General features: G+C 48.9%; 1 protein-coding gene across 1 annotated transcript in view; it reads right to left on the bottom strand.

The window, feature by feature from the left end:
- Positions 1-17,476, bottom strand: part of alk (ALK receptor tyrosine kinase) — a 216,739-nt gene that overhangs the window by 86,322 nt on the left and 112,941 nt on the right. Inside the window, exon 2 of the mRNA XM_086150483.1 lies at positions 3,714-3,845. Within this exon, the coding sequence (XP_086006609.1) occupies positions 3,714-3,845 (132 nt within the window). The remainder of the gene's footprint in view (positions 1-3,713; positions 3,846-17,476) is intronic.

The following is a 17,476-nucleotide window of genomic DNA, read 5'->3' as shown; positions in this document are numbered from 1 at the left end:
AGGGGGCGGGGCTAAAGACCAGCACGCGGCGAGCGAAGTCGCAAATACGTCCCTGACTGTTCCTCCGGGCCGAACGTGCACGGCGGGCGGATCCATCTGACACGTCTCGGGGGACGGCGGGGGGGTGGAATGACGATCCGGATCCAGAGGTCCCTCACATACAGTCAAGGATGTTTCACAACAACCGCATGACAGTTCAGCCTCGGGTATGTATGTGTGCGTGTGTGTGTGTGTGTGTGAGTGTGTGTGTGTGTGTGTGTGTGAGTCATCACCGCCAGCATGACCCCGACTTGTGAAGAAGCTCTGAAAGTCAGAGCTGATGGGAGCTAAGGAGGCCCTTCGCTGTGGACAACATCCTTTCCACAACGCCGTCACCGATGCCGAATACGGCGTCTCCAGCTTGGCGATATTAAACAAATTCTGATTTTACGCCATTTTCATCCAGAAACAGGAAGTGGAACGACTAAACACTAGCCCTCTGGTATTAGTAGGAGACTGCGTTCCATGTTAGCGGCCAGATGTGTTTGCTCTTCAAGGCTCGCGTAAAGGGCGAGTTAGCATCACAACAAACCCCTGCAGGGAAGCAGTCGACAACCCGGTCAATATTTGGAACTATTCATCCTCTCATTTACATACATATATAAACAAACAACTATTCATCCTCTCATTTACACACAAATATAATCATACAACTATTCATCCTCTCATTTACATACATATATAATCATACAACTATTCATCCTCTCATTTACACACAAATATAAACAAACAACTATTCATCCTCTCATTTACACACAAATATAAACATGCAACTATTCATCCTCTCATTTACATACATATATAAAAAACAACTATTCATCCTCTCATTTACATACATATATAAACAAACAACTATTCATCCTCTCATTTACATACATATATAAACATACAAAATCCATCCTCTCATTTATATGCCCTATACAGGACTGTCTTAGAAAATTAGAATATTGTGATAAAGTTCTTTATCTTCTGTAATGCAATTAAAAAAACAAAAAAAAAAAAAAAAAAAAACCTTTTTCATGATATTCTGATATTTTGAGATAGGATTTTTGAGTTTTCTTAAGATGTAAGCCATGATAAGCAATATTAAAATAATAAAAGGCTTGCAATATTTCAGTTGATTTGTAATGAATCCAGAATGTAAAACATTTTTTTTTGGAATTGCATAACAGAAGATGAAGAAACTTAGATATACTATTCACCCTCTCATTTACATGCTTTATGTACACATACAACTGTTCACCCTCTCATTTACATACATGTATAAACATACAACATGCACCCTCTCATTTACATACATACATAAACATACCAGTATTCATCCTCTTATTTACATACATGTAAAAACATACAACTATTCACCTGCTTATTTACATACATATATAATCATACAAAATTCATCCTCTGATTCACATGCCTTATATTGACACACCATTCAACCTCTCATTTACTTACATATATAAACATACAACTATTCACCCTCTCATTTACATGCTTTATGTTAACATACAACATTCACCCTCTCATTCGTCTGGACACTTTCGCGTGTCCAATGAAGCTCCTGCATGTTTTTGGACTCTGGGAGGAACCCGGAGAACCGTGACACCCCGAGCCTCTGCAGAACCCGTTCTCCACCGCGTTCCTCCACCTGGTTCATTTCATCTCTTCCCGTTTGTTCTCTCCAGATGTTCCCACAGGATGCTTTGCTTATCTTTTCCACGCTTTTGTATTTTGCCGTACGTCACGTTCCATCCGACATCCCGCTCGCGGCTCCTCCTCCGACTTGCCGCGACCTCGTGTTCAGAAGCCGGTTCTGGTGTCGACGTGGAGAGCAGATCTTCGGGTTTGAGGTCCGTTTTTTTTTTTTTTTTTGCGTTTCTTGCATCGGTTGACTCTCCGGAACCCGGAGTCGAGGCGCATTTCGGAGGCAAGTCCTCGTTATGACTCCGCAGAACCTCAGGGAGAACTTCTGATGATCAGAGAGGAAGACAAAGTTCTGCTTCACCTCCAGGTACCGGAAGGATCTGGATTCTGAAGTCTTCTTTGGTTTGAATCGCCGGCGTTGTTGAGGTGCTGAAGGTGGACTCCAAAGTCCGTCATCGTAAATTAGGAGTACGACTTTGGCGCCATCGCTTTGGGCTCCTCTGACACCCTCGCTAGGCCACCCCTGCCCCGAACCCGCCGATGACATCATCAACCCCCGGCGCCATCGTGCTGCTGTGGCGACCACAGGCATGGTTTCACTGAGAGCAGGTCGTGGAGAAGAAGGAGGTGAGATAAGCAAACATGAGGAGTGAGAAGGGAATGAGCCTGTCAGAAGGACGACACGTGTTAGATGTTCTGGAGATCAAGTCGGGCTGAGATGGTTTGGACTTGGACAGAGGAGGTCTAGAGGAAGACCAGGGAGGTCTAAGGATGGAGGGGAGGAAGACAGGAAGTTAGCTGGTGTGAGAGAAGAGGGTTGGATGGAAGCAGTTGATTGGCTGTGGGTTGGATGGAGGTAGATGATTGGCTGTGGAGAACCTCTGTTTGTTTATGGATTCCTGCCTGCGCTTCTTGTTTTTCCATTTCCACAACGAGCTGCGGGGTCAGATGTTCCTCCGACCTCCGAAGGTCCCTTCCAACCCTGCCGTTAATTCATTGGCTCCATCTCTTTTCTTTCCTCCCGGACGTTAAATTAGGACCCCGGCCAGCGTCCAGGTGAAGGAACCCTCCAGGAGGAACGTCCGCTTCCATTACCAAGAGGAGAAACTCCAAGCTCCATTCAAACGCCAGTCCGATGGGGCGTTAGCTCAAGGAGACACTTAGCTACATGCTAGCCTGCGAGGTGGACCTTCGGGGACCTGCTGGAGCAACAAACAGAACCACCTGAAGCGCCGGGTCGACCGTGACCTCGCAGCTTGAATTAGCATCTCCTCCAGCAAGGAGGTCGAACACGAGGAAGCGTCTTCCAGCTCTCGGTGACTCCCACCGAGGAGGTCGAGATCTTGTATCGCCACCAGGGGGAGACAGTTCGCAACTTATACCGAGCCGTTTTAGAAAAACCAGAGGAACCCGGGGGAACCGGCGAGGAACGACGTCCCCGTCCTGGTGAAGGACACGTAACGACCCGTCCGGTTCTCCATTGTGCTCTGAGAAACCTTCACCGCCAGGCAGAGACAAAAGGGGCTCCATTAACCGGCTCAAATTAAATGGTAACATTATACTGCTGTCATAAAGCCGAGGAGATACGCATTCATATATATATATAAAGAAAGAGAAAAATTGATAAAAGAGTCCGTGCTCGTCTGTTTAGCCCACGATGGTTCTCATTCTGAGGCGAAACAAGAAACCGAGGTTCATTCTTTCATCTGCTCATTATCGCGGCCGCTAATCCCGCTAGCAGGGGCGGCAGCCAATCACTGCTGACATCGGGGCCGGGGGGGCGGGGTTTGACCCGTGACCTGTCAATCACAAGGGCGCACGCACATTCACCGGTTCGGAGGCTTCAGTGGACCTCCTGAGGGGTTTTGGACACGGTTAGCATGTGTGGTTAGCACATTTGAACATGGAGAACCCACAGTCTGAGTTCCAGTCCGAGTGAGGAACCTTCTCATCCACGCTAGAACCTGCTTCTGATGGTGGTCAGGCCAATTCACACACGTGTGTGTGTGTGTGTGTGTGTGTGTGCTCACCTGAGACGGGTTCTGGGCCGCTGGGAAAAGTCAGGCTGTCCTCAGCCAGCCAGGAGAAGCTCCAGTATCCGAGAGGAACACCATCTCCACCTCCACCTTCTCCAGCTCCACCTCCTCCGCCAGATGGCTCGCCTGCAGAAACACAGATCCAGCCGTGAGTCCAGAGAGAAGAACCCGCTGGTCCAGGAGGTTCTGCATCACAACGTTCTCCTGGACAACTAGATCACCTGGAGATCTACCTGCTGCGGGAGCGAAGAATGAGGACCCTTGAGGAGTGTGTGCATGTGTGTGTGTGTGTTTATTGAATAGTACCCAGTAGTACCTCAGTAGTACTTGAGTATTCAGATCATCCATTTTCATGTCTCCTTCTCACAATACTCCATTGCAGACCAGGAAATAGACCCGTCCCGTAAATAATGGAACCCTCCGGGGCGGCTTCCTCACCCGGAGGATTAGCGGCGCTCGCGTCGATATGCTAAAGCGAGTCCGTTCGGACCCGGGATGACAAACACACTGGAAGCGGGGGGGGGGGGGGGGGGGGGGGGTCACATGACAGGAAACACGCCGGTCGTCATCGGGAAACTTCCCCCCGTTTACGGGTTCGGTCGACGGCTGGGGAAGGAAATACGCGCGCTAACCTCGACTTGAGCTAACACAGCAAATCAATCAGTTTGATTGGTGATAGGGAAGTTAATGAAGGCTAGGAGTGTGTGTTGGTGAGTGTGTGTGTGTGTGAGAACTGGCTCCGTTAGCATCCAGGCTTGTAGCTACGCGGATTTCTATTAGCGGAGCAGTGCCAAACAAATATTGGAACGAAGTCATGAAAACTATTCATTCATTCATTCATTCACATGTTCTATAGAGACATGCAACATTCATCCATTCATTCTGTCATGTGTTATAAAGAGACATACAAAATTCATTCATTCACATGTTATGATGAGACATACAATATTCATCCCTTCATTCACTCACATGTTATAAAGATATACAACATTCATTCATTCATTCATTCACATGTTCTAGACATAAATTTCATCCCTTCATTCTTTCACGTGTTATAAAGAGACATACAACATTCATTCACATGCTATAGACATACAGCCATTCATTCACCAAGTCATTTGTTTATTCATTCAGTCATTCACATGTTATAAGAAGACATAAAATATTCATCCCTTCATTCTTTCACATATTATACATACAAAATAGAGACATACAACATTCATTCACATGCTATAGAGACATAAAACCACTATTCACCCACTCATTCATTCATTCATTCATTCACATGTTATAAAAAGACACACAACATTCATATACATGTTAAAAGGACACATACAATCATTCACCATCTCACTTACAAATCATAGAAACCAACAACCATTCACTCACTCATTCATTCCTGCATCATATGGAGAAACATAACCATTCATTCATTCATTCATTTAGTCATTCATTCATTCAGTCATTTGCATGTTATAAAGAGATATAAAATGTTCATCCCTTCTTTCCCTCAAGTATTATACATACAACATGGAGACATACAACCATTAATTCACCCATTCATTCATTCATTCATTTATACATTCATTCACTCACATGTTATAAAAAATATACAACATTCATCTACATGTTATGAGGACACATACAACCATTCACTCACTCATTCATTCCCGCATCATACGGAGAAATATAACCATTCACTCACATGTCATAGAGACATACAACTCTTCATTCATTCATTCATTCATTCAAATGTTTTATATTGAAATAAATAATAATGAATTCAGCTTTTCAATCACGCACCATTGAGAGCCATGCAAGCATTCATTCATTCATTCATTCATTCATTCATTCATTCATTCATTCACATGTTCTCAGAGGTCAAAGGTGTTCAGTCGTCACACCGAGCCGCTCGCTGTGGTTCTCGTGCACGCCGCTGCTCCGTGCACGCCGCTGCTCCGTGCACGCCGCTGCTCCGTGCACGCCCACCTGCCCCCCTGGGTCGTCCGCACGCCCCGTCGCTATTTACTCTGTCCGACCGCAGGTGAGCAAAGCCGCGGACGACCTCCTCCTCCTCTTCCCAGGAGTGGAAACTCATTATTGGCCCGTTGGGTGCGATGCATCGGGGTTCAGGCCGCGGAGGATCCACTCCGTCCCGCGGAGCGCCGGCCCGAGGAACCCGGCCCGAGGAACCCGGCCAGAGGAACCCGGCGTTCGGCAAAGCGAGCCGTTCCATGCCGATTGGAAATTTCTGCAACGTCACAGAAACGCGGCGAGATATTTCACCCCGGAGAGAAAACGACGAGAAAACCACACCCCCTCCCTGGTGCAGGAGAGGTCTGCACCCCCACTCCATGCAGGAATGGTACGTTCCACACCCCCCTGCAGGAATGGTACGTTCCACACCCCCCCTGCAGGAATGGTACGTTCCACCACCCCCCCCGACGGAGGGTAATTAGTGGACAGTCACAGTCTGATAGACTGCTGCATTAATCCTTGAAGTGCAATCGATCGTAACATCACCTTTTGTGGTGCTCGATGGAGCGCGTACACACACACACACACACACAAACACACACACACACACACACACACCTGGAGTGACTTGATTTGACGTGGGAGATCATTCATGGTTTTATTCTTCCTTCTCATTTAATAAATGTTTGACCTCCTTCTACCTGGTGGTTACAGTGGAATTTAATAGTTTCTACTCGCCGCCGCCGCGTCTTTCATCACGTCTGATGTCAGACCGCCGTCGGAGGCCGAGCCGGTTGCCGTGGATGCGCCGTGGATGCGCCGACCCGGGCGTGCAAACGCCGGATGAATTATTCAGAACTTATCCTGGTTTGAGCTGCTGAAGAGTGTTCCTGAGGGTTCCTCAGGGTTCTTTGGGGTTCCTCGGTGATCTCCAGGGTTCCATAGAGACCCCAAGGGTTCCCCAGTGATCCTGGGGGTTCCTCAGGGATTCAAGGGTTCCTCGGTTCCTCAGGGATTCCAAGGGTTCCACAGGGTTCCTCGGGGATCCAAAGGTTCTTCAGAGATTCCAAGGGCTCTTCAGGGTTCCTCAGTGATCCTGAGGGTTCCTCAGGGATTCCAATGGTTCCTCAGGGATCCCGAGGGTTTCTCAGAGACCCCAAGGGTTCCCCAGTGGTCCTGGGGGTTCCACGGGGATTCAAGGGTTCCTCGGGATCTTTAGGGTTCCTCAAAGTTCCTCAGAGATTCCGAGGGCTCTACAGTGTTCCTCAGTGATCCTGAGGGTTCCTCAGGGATTCGAAGGTTCCTCGGAGATTCTGAAGGCTCTTCAGGGTTCCTCGGTGATCCTCAGGGATTCCAAGAGTTCCTCAGGGTTCCTAAAGGAATCCGAAGGATACTCAGAGATTCCGAGGGCTCCTCAAGGATTCCAATGGTTCCTCGGGGTTCCTCGGGGTTCCTCAACGTTCCTCGGAGATTCTCTGAGATTCTCATTGATCCCTCAATGATCCTTGGGGTTCCTCCGGGATTCCAAGGGTTCCTCAGGGATCCAAAGGTTCCTCAAGAGATTCCCACAGCCCCTTCGGGTTCCTCAGTGACCCCAAGGGTTCCTCAGGGATTCCAATGGTTCCTCAACATTCTTCAGAGATTCCAAGGGTTCCACAGGGCTCCTCAGGGTTCCTCAGTGACCCTGAGAGTTCCTCAGGGATTCCAAGGGTTCCTCAGGGTTCCTCAACGTTCCTCAGGGATTCCAAGGGTTCCTCAACGTTCCTCAGGGATTCCAAGGGTTCCTCAACGTTCCTCAGGGATTCCAAGGGTTCCTCAGGGATCCGAAGGTTCCTCAAGAGATTCCGAGGTCTCCTCTGGGTTCCTCAGTGACCCTGAGGGTTCCTCAGGGATTCCAATGGTTCCTCAACGTTCCACAGAGATTCCAAGGGTTCCACAGTGTTCCAAAGGGATCCAAAGGTTCCTCATAGATCCTGAGGGCTCCTCAGGGTTCCTCAGAGATCCTCGGGGTTCCACTGGACCTGATGCTGCGTCACATGGTCTGGTTTGGACGCTCAGCTATCAATCATCCAAGCATTCACCATCTTATTCAAACGTAAAGCCGCCATGTTTTTTGGTTCTAGCCATATTTGATCGATTGATCCTTCCATCTACACACCCATCTGTCCATCACTGATTGATCCATACACACATCAATCACCCTTCATCCATCTGTCTGTCACTGACTCATCAATCCATGCGATTGTCCATCTAATTATCGATTAATCCATTGATTGATCCATCCATTATTGATTGATCCATACAAACATTTCTCATCCATTTGTCCATCTCATTTTCAATTAATGCAACAATCAATCCATCATTGATCAATCTATACAATTATCAATCATACATTCATCTGTCTATCACCAATCCATCCAATCGTCCGCCTACCTGTCCTTCACTGATTGATCCATCCATCAATCCGTCTGTCTCTCCATCATTGATCGATAGATTGATCCATCCATCCAATCTTCCCTCTTTCCACCAGTGATTGATCCATCCAACATCCATCCATCGTTGATCAATCCATCCACATGCGGGCGGAACACCTTTCTTGGTGACAATAGCCACACACACACACACACACACACACACACACACAGAGTGTGTGTTGATCAATAGATGTCCTCCTGGCAGCTTAGAGGAGGATCCTGTGAGTCTCCTTGGTTTCCCGCTTCACCAGTGCCCTCGTCTTCCCTCCACTGATCACAGATCCATACATTAGCGCCGGCGGGGATTGATTACCTGTTCCGCCGCCGTGACGTGTCATTAAACGCCCGTCAAAGTCCGGTGGCGGCGGGGCGGCCGTGGACACCCAGGACGGAGACGTCCACGCCATGCGGCTCACGTTCGCCGCAAGCTCACTGTTATTAGCACACATGCTAATAATACGTGCTAACAACATAACTCAGCAGAATTGCTGCCTTAATGAAAAGAATAAATCCGTTCATTATCTGTCGCGCGGATCCCGCCGTCAGGAGGCCATTCTCAGCTGTGATTGGGCGGGGCGGGTTCCCGTGGGTCACATGACCCCACAAAGAAAACGACAACCATTCATTCACATGTCATATGATTTATCCACCCTCTCATTCACGCGTCACATGACGACATACAACCAATCCACTCATTAATTTGTGTCATGTGACTTATTCACCCTCTCATTCACACATCATGTTAAGTTATACAACCGTTCATTCATAATGCAAATAGAGACGTTCACGCTTTCTTACTGCGCATGTGCACGTAACAGCGCGTTCTAGCAAGCTAGCGTGTTAGCCTCCAATTTATGTCTTCTTAACTTATAGGTATAAAAATGAGCCGGACCGAGTAAAAAAAAAAACTAAAACGTATCACTTCCATACGGAATGGGAGGTGGACTTTTTTTTTTTTTTAATATCACATTTTCAAAGTGCGTTCGCCTCATCTGCCGTTCCGCCATTCCCGTACCGAGGAAGGGAAACGTGGAGCGGCTTTTTCAGAGTGTTCATAAAAACGACACCACCGACTTCCCTCTGAAAAGTGAGCCGAAAAGGAGAAAGGTGAAGGAACTAAAATCCCAGCCGTCATTTTTCTCACGGCGAACTTCAACTATGCTGCCGACTCCATTTAAGTCATTAAAATAAGGTATTTACCAAAAAAGTATTCTGTTGTAATGTTTCCATAAGGGTTCACGCAGTTATGCAAGATCCACAAACAATTATTGTGTAACGTACATCAGTAGATATACAAATAAATATATATTCACCTTTTTTTAGTGGCGGTTGATTATTTTTCACATGGTCATTTGAAAAGTAGCTTACAAGGCGAAAAAGTGTCCTAGGCTGTGATTGGATGAGAGGTGCGGTCGCTCTGGACCAATCACAGGGCCGCACAGACAACATTTCACCAATGCAGGGTTTCCAGTGAACCTCCTGCATGTGTGTGTGTGTGTGTGTGAGTGTGTGTGTGAGGGACCCGAGCAACACGGGAATCCAACCCGGAACCTTCTGTCCGTCCTCGGCACCCGAGCGCCGGCCCTTTAATTAAATCCTCGTTAAAAATGGAGAAAAAGGGCAGCTGCTCTAAATAATTCACAAATCCCTCGTCGCCACTAATTGAGGTCTCCAGCGTCGCCGGGGGTGAAACTCTTTTTTTAAACACACGTCCGAGGTGAGGAAGAGGTTGAACACACACACACACACACACACACACACACACACACACATGCGCGCACATGCCCTCTGGTGATTGCGAGGTCTCACATGAGTCGTTTTCCTGACAGCGAGACGGGAATCTTCGCCTCCGAGGCCTCGGCTCGGATGAAACATGGCCGCCGGACGGACGCGGGGGGGGGGGGCGGGGAGGAGGGGGTGTTCGCATCTCCGCGGGAAAATAACACGGCGAGCGGCGGCGCGTTTTAGCGGCGATGTCTTACAACCAAGGCGTGGAGATTTATGGAAACCATCGCAGGAGTAACACAATCAGAACCGCAATAAAGGCTGAAAGTGACAACCCCCCCCCCCCCCCAACGGCGAGCGGCTCTGAGCGAACGGCGCCGGGATTCCTCCTGACAGCGGCGAGGAGCCCCTCCCACACACACACACACACACACACACCTCTGTTTGACATGGCGGGAAGATCAAGCGGCGCCTTCGCCTTCTGAAGGTTGGATTATCAAAGCGTCCGATCAGAGCGGACGCAGAAAACGATTCTGTTGAGGCTCCGCCCACAGACAGGTCACACACACACACACACACACACACAAAAACACAAAATCAAACGGCGCCCGAAGTTCAAATGCAGGTGAGGATTGTCAGAAATGAGTTTTTCAACCCGTCAACGTCCTGCCAGCAGGCCCAGGAGGCGGGGCTTAAACCCGACCTGTCAATCACGGGGTCGGCCTTTATCCGTCACACAGGTGAACTTTGACCTCCACGTCGCCGCCCGTCACGGATGACCCGTTTGCTCGTCGGCACGTCGGCAAGCCGCGGACGTTCGGTTTTCCGAGGCGACGGCGCTAACCGGAGACCAGAACGACCTTCGCCGTGTAACGACACGGTAATAACAACCGCAAACGCCGGCGGTGACGCCGGCTAATTAAGGAAAACGGATGACGGCTCGGCGGACGAATAAAAACACGGCCCGGCGAAAATCAGCCCCGTCAGCGGAGGAATAAAAAAATAAATTGAAATAAGGAGCGGTGTTTTGCCGTTACAGCGGAGAAGGCGGGGGGATGATTTATTCAAAACTAAATAAAAACAACTTACACAACATCAGAGGTTACATAACTTCCCTCTGCAAGTCACACCTCCTTTACTGCAAAAGTACTCAAACGTAGGAGTACTTTAAATACTGCGAGTACTGTAAGTGTTGCAAATACTGCGTGTACTACATGCGCCGCTGTTGTGTTTTACTGCTCCGGTTTGAGTGCATTTACACTCAGTGTGTGTGTGTGTGTGTGTGTGTGTGTGTGACATCTAACTCTGATGAAAATGCGTTGTGATTGGTCGGTTTCTGTCACGCCGACGGCCGCATGAGCCGGGGAATCAGCCAGCAGATCTGCATCGGTGCAGCAGGAGATATTCATCCATCCATCCATCATCTCCTCCACTCTGAGAGAACATCAAATACAGGAGTGTCGCAGAAAATTAGAATATTGTGATAAAGTTCTTTATCTTCTGTAATGCAATTAAAAAAACAAAAATGTCTGGAGAACCCATGCAAGAAAACCTTGAGAGAACATCAAATGGATGGAGAGAACCCAGGCAGGAGAACCTGGAGAACCCAGGCAGGAGAACATGACCTGGATGGAAGGAACCCAGTCTACCACAGAATCATATTGGAGAAGAAGCGTGGACCAGGGCAGAAGAGAGAGAGCTGTGCATGATCTTGTGAAGTTGCCATGGTTACAGTGCTCCTCCTACGGCATGGTTGTGAGGGAGAATCTGGGTCGGATCTCCAGAAGACCACTTTGATGGCTGCACCGACCTTCTTGATGCCCGAACGCCCCGATTTCTGACAGGAACCTGAAGATACTCCACGGTGAAGATACACAAAAACATTTCCATCTCAAACCATATCTACGTTGTGTGTTCCATCACATGAGCGGAGAAACATTAGAATGCACCGTCCTCCACCTCCAGACACCACGTTCTGTTTGCCAGCCCGGGATGAAGATGCTCGTCCACGCGCTCCTTGGCAGAGATATTGCAAAGATACAATCTGGAGTTGATGGATTACCAGGAAATAACAGCCATTTTTTTTCCGCACATCAGGTTCGATGAGGAGATCCATCTCCAGCTGATCGCCGTGCCTGTCCGTCAAACTCCGTGGTTACCTAGAACAATCCACATTGGACCTTTGGAGGAAGCGGGTGGAGAAGGCACTGATACCACCACCGGCTTGAGAGCAACCACAAGAAGGAGATGGAACTACTTCTTACGTGAGGTAGAAGGTTCTTGAGAAGGTTCCAGCAGCCTGTTTGTCAAAAATAACCATGAATCACCATGAGAAGCCACTGGTGCAAGACATGTATGCTAATCATGATACTACTGATTTATGTGGAGTGTTCAAGTTAGGGTCCGTGGAATACGAATCCAGCTCTCTTTCTTGGATGAAGGAGGTGGAGGACCTCCTTCATGTTCTCAACGACAAACCCCCGAAACCCGGAGGGATTATCAGTGATTTTCGGATGATAATTTTGTGACTGTTGCCATGGAAACAGACGGCACCACTCCTGCATTACCGGTAAAGAAAGAGTCGGGGGCGGAGCTTCTACCAGCTCCCATCAGGAGGAGAGGCGGGGTTTCTTAGCTGTCAATCGAGGAGGTCACCCTGTCATTCACAACTACTTTAGAGTCTTCAAGGAACCTTCCGAGTTTTGGGACATCCTCCCTCGGACAACCCATCGATTGGAACCGTGTTTATTTTGATTTTTTTTTTTTTATCCATTAATTCTATTTCCTGTCCTGGATGACTCTGCAAGAGCAACCTCTGTGACCGGATCAGATCTTTAAATATCCTCCACGGCCCATTAATCGGACATGAATGTCATCAGAACTACCCTGCAGGCCACCGTAGGTTCCTCGGCCAGGGTTTTCTGGAGAGCTGCGAACCTGGATATCCACGCTAGATGTCCCCAGATCCCCTCGACGGACCCTTCAAACGGTCTCTAGATGAGAAGTAATTCTCCCAAGACTGAGGAATCTGTAAAGTTCATCTCTGACTCCGTCAGGCTGCACTAATTGCTAAAATAAAAAAGACATTTAAAAGAAAAGTCTGTCCCTTTTTTTCCTTCCCATTAAGCCTAATCTTCACCTGCGAGAGCCGTAACTTTGAAAATCTGATTTCACGTGACGTCTTTCTCTGCTAATGAGGCGCGTCGCTACTCACCGCCTCCTCGCTGCTCAGTTCCAGGACGGTGGACGCAAAAGCAAAGCAGACAGGAAGTACGCACACCTGCTCGCCGGTAAAGACTAGCATCGCTAATATCCAGCGTCTAATGCGGCTATCGTGTCACGAGAAAAATCCCCCCCACTTCAACGCCACATGGAACAGGAAGTGACCCTCTGTTATAAAAAAAAAAAAAACAACGGTATAATCCAGTATCGATCCATATTCCCTTCCCCTTCCTCGGGAGCCCCTGGGCCCTTTGCACGCCCGACTTCACCGCTAGCTATCGATTAGCTCTACCTCCCCCTCTCGCCCCTCGCATCGACGCCCACGCTAGCCGCGGCGGCTAGGCCCTCCGGTCACATGACAGGAGGAATGACCTCCTGCGCATCTTGTCGAGCGATACGGATTCGCGCAATCGGAACTTGCGCTCGCTTTTGCGCCGCTAGCCTGGAGGCAGCGGTGTTTTTTTTCCTGCTCCCACAGGGGGTCGGGCGGGACTTTTGGTGGCATGGCGAGTTCCCGCATTAAGGGTTGCCTAGCAACTGGAGGTTAAGCCAAAGGCCGTATATTTATCGATCCCTTGATGGGAAGTGATTGTTTGACACTGTACAAACGGACACACGGACGCAAACAGAACTTGTAACCATGCATCAGTGAACAGGGTGACAAGGTTCCCCTTGGAAATGCTAAATGGTCTCCACTTGTACGGCTCCTTTATCGCGTTGCAGTTTCAAAGCTCTGGCCTGGATAACATTCACCCATTCACATGCTAAAGATGCTAACCGCTAGCCAGACCATTGGGAGCGACTGGTGGTTCCGCGTCTTGCCCGAGGACACTTCGGCATGCAGATAAGAGGAGCTCGGGATCGAAAACCCCCAACCTTCCCGTCGGACGGACGCCCCGCTCTACCAACCACCTGGCATATCGGCACCAGGGAGGTGTGAGGAGTTCCAGCGTATGTTGAAGAACACCTCAAAGGCGAACCGAAACCTTCCCGAGCCACCTATCCACTCTCCACATGTGGTGATCCAAGAACTTCTTGAGCCAATCCCCAGCAGAAGGAGTCACTGCCATTCTAAAGTCAGATGTCTACGGACACTTTTCGCACCGCAGGAACCTTTTGCAGATCCCAGAACCTTTTTCATTAACGGGTTCTTCGTGTATCAGAACGGCAGTGGAACCAGGAGCCTCGGACCTTGAGCTTCTCGACCCCTTTCCTTATGCCACAGGGACTCATCTGGCACAGTTGCTTGGTGACTGGTTCACCCGTAAGCCACGCCCTTTCCCAGATACCTCTTGCGGACAAAACTGAAAGGAGGGCAGCAACCCTGGAGGAGGGTAGCTCCTCCAGCTGGATAGTGCTTAGAACCATGTCGCCTGAAATTTGCAAGACAACGCAAGACTAGAACATCGAGAAGCTGCGCCCGAGGACCTCCCGGGAAGTACATTTGACTCGAGGGTCAGGGGAGGCAGAAGTTCAGCTCTGGGGCATCAACTCTCAGTCACTGCCGTCCAGAAGAAAAAGACATTTGGATGGTAATTCCGACTCCCCCGTCCCTGCCTCGGCGGGGGAGGGGGGGGTGATTGCTGTAAAATCTGCTACATCTGTAAGAAAACAAAGACAATCTCGGTTTTATTGGTGCGAGCGGCGCAGTAACAACGCCAGCTCGTCAATCAAAGAAACGAGTATTGCAGCGCTCCCTCCCTCCCTCCTCCCTCGCCCCGTTTCTACTGATGGTCTAATGATGGCTGCTTGAACTCGACGCACCCCTTTGTTGAATTTGAATAAAATAAAAATAAAAGAAAAAAAAATCATCTTAATCCGTCTTATCCCCTTTCATTTTTTTTTTTTTTTTTTTTTTTCTCTCCCAAAACATCTGAAACGTCTTCATCTGGGTTTGAAACGGCTGAAACCTCCGAAGTCCAATTACCAAATTAAGAAAAGGGAAAAAAAAAAAAAAAAAATCGGATGATCCGACTTCAAATGCGCCGAAAGAGTTTACGCTTTCGGCTCGTCGATGAAAAACGCCTCTCGCGCCTTCACCTACCCTACTTTCACAACATCGAACCCCAACCCTGCTTATTCACCCATCTGGACAATGTAGGGCCTCCAATGAACCTCCACGTGTTTTGACGGCAACTCTCCCGCTGTAAATTCTGGATTCTAAAGTATAAAAGACCCTCGGATTGCGACTCCGACTTTGTTTGTTTCCCGTTCCGGAGGGTTCACGTAAAGTCTGCATCTTGCGTCACCAACATGGACGTTCAGGAAGCTGCCGCCTTAAAATTTGTACGCAAATACAGCTCGACATGCAGCACTTCTCAGGTGTCGCCCGGATTGGGGTGTATTTGTACTCACATGAGTGTGTGTGTGTGTGTGTGCGCTAACGGCTCTGCGGGATAAGAGCGAAGCGGATATTTATAGCTGAACTGAACAACAACAGCGTGCGCAGCTCCTCTGAGCATGCTCAGATGCTCGGCGGCGGCCGGGGGTCTGCACGCCACCCTGAGCCAAAAGACGCGGCGCCATGTTTAAAACGGCGCCCCGCTAGCTAGCTCTGGCTCCCGCGGCGGCCGCCGACTGGGCCCTGCGTGAAGCCGCTCATCAGGGGAGGGATGATTACCACGCTTCTTCACCCACCTCCCCTTTTCCGCACGCCACGCAGTGCACGTTCTCGTGCGCAGAACGTACGCGAGCGCCGTCTCGCCACCAGGGACGCCGCTAACTTCTGCTCCAGAGTTCTCCCGTGTACCAGAAGCTCCCGCATCTCCGTCAGTCCCGGAGAGAACCTCCAGCTGACGGAGCTCGCGTTTCACTTACATCTCTTTTTTTATTTTATAAATTTTTTTTTTTTATTCCCACTTCTATCCGCCTCCCACGGTTTCCAGTGTGGCTAATGGCAGGCGTTCAGCGGTCAGCCTTGCAGTGGGACCACGGTTGCCATGGCAACGCTAGCGGCGGCTCACTACCCCCGCCGGCCGGAGGTCCGCTGGACATTTTCCACACGCAGTCCGATATCTACCTTCCATCCATTCATCGGTTTGAAATATCAATAAGAAGAACAATAACAGTACTAATCATTGGAAACCGAAGGTGTTGCGCTCAGCGCCGTTAGCAGCTTTGACCCAGAGGTCGGATGTGGATCAGAGGAGAAGGAGACTTTGTGGTTTGAACTGTATTAAGTGATGCAAAATATCCCCAGAGGTGAGAGTGGTAATTGGTGCCGACTTCAGTGGACATGTTGGTGCAGCCAGTAGAGGGGATGAAGTGGTGATGGGCAGGTTTGGTCTCCAGGATAGGGAACACAAAGGGACAGATGGTGGTAGACTTTGCAAAAAAGATGGAAATAGCCGGTGAATACTTCTCTGCAGAAAAGGCAGGGACATAAAGTCACTTATTGGAGTGGATGTTAACACGTGGACGTAGACTACATCTTGTATAGACGAGGAAATCTGAAGGAGATCTGTGACTGCAAAGTGGTGGTAGGTGAGAGCGTAGCCAGGCAGCATAGGATGGGGGTTTGTAGCCATACAATGAAGTTATTAGAAGTTGAACTATTCTGAGAGCAGAAGTCAGCAGTTGTGAGCAACAGTATTATTTTATGCACGGAAAGAGCACCACAGATGCAGCATTCGCTTCAAGAATGCTGGTAGAGAAGCTCGGAGAATGTCAGAGGGAGCAGCACTGGGCCTTTGTAGACCTACAAAAAGCATAGACGGGAAAGTATGGTATTGCATGAGGAAGTCTGGAGTGGCAGAGAAGTCACTGGTGCAGGACATGTATGCCAGCCCTGAGAAAGAGATGATGGAATTGGAGGTCTCGAGGAAAACCAAAGAGAAGATTTATGGACATCGTTAGAGAGGATATGAAGTCAGTTGGTGTGAGAGAGGAGGATACAGAGGATAGGGTTAGATGGAGAAGGTTGATTCGCTGTGGCGACCCCTGAAGGGAAAAGTCCAAAGGAAAAGAAGAATATTGGTAATAATCCAGAGTACTGCATTTGTACTCCGTAAGGTGTACTGTCAGATACTCACCAGGCCCGCATTGGTCACCATTGGTGACAGGAGCCCGACAGGCACAGAGTGAGGCGCCGTCAGGAAAAACATCACTCACTTATTCTTGTGGTGTATCCAACCCCTCCACCTCCAAACACCTCCACTTCCACCCCCTCCCTTAATGACCGGTAATTATTATGGGCTGCCACAGAACATGACAATGCTACTATTCAAGACTAAACCTTCATTAATCCACCTTCCATTAGTCTTATCAATATTGATGTGAGACTCATTGTCATCGCTCATTATTTCCATCAACCCCCCCACCTCTTAGAGGAACAACTTCATTCAAGCCCAATTAAACCCA

Source organism: Fistularia commersonii, chromosome 8 (assembly GCF_037954325.1).
Source record: "Fistularia commersonii isolate RoL2024-O1a breed Wild chromosome 8, RoL_Fcom_v1.0, whole genome shotgun sequence".
Classification (NCBI taxonomy): domain Eukaryota; kingdom Metazoa; phylum Chordata; class Actinopteri; order Syngnathiformes; family Fistulariidae; genus Fistularia; species Fistularia commersonii.
The sequence above is the reverse complement of the archived record's forward strand: the minus strand, read 5'-3'. Positions and strand labels throughout refer to the sequence as shown.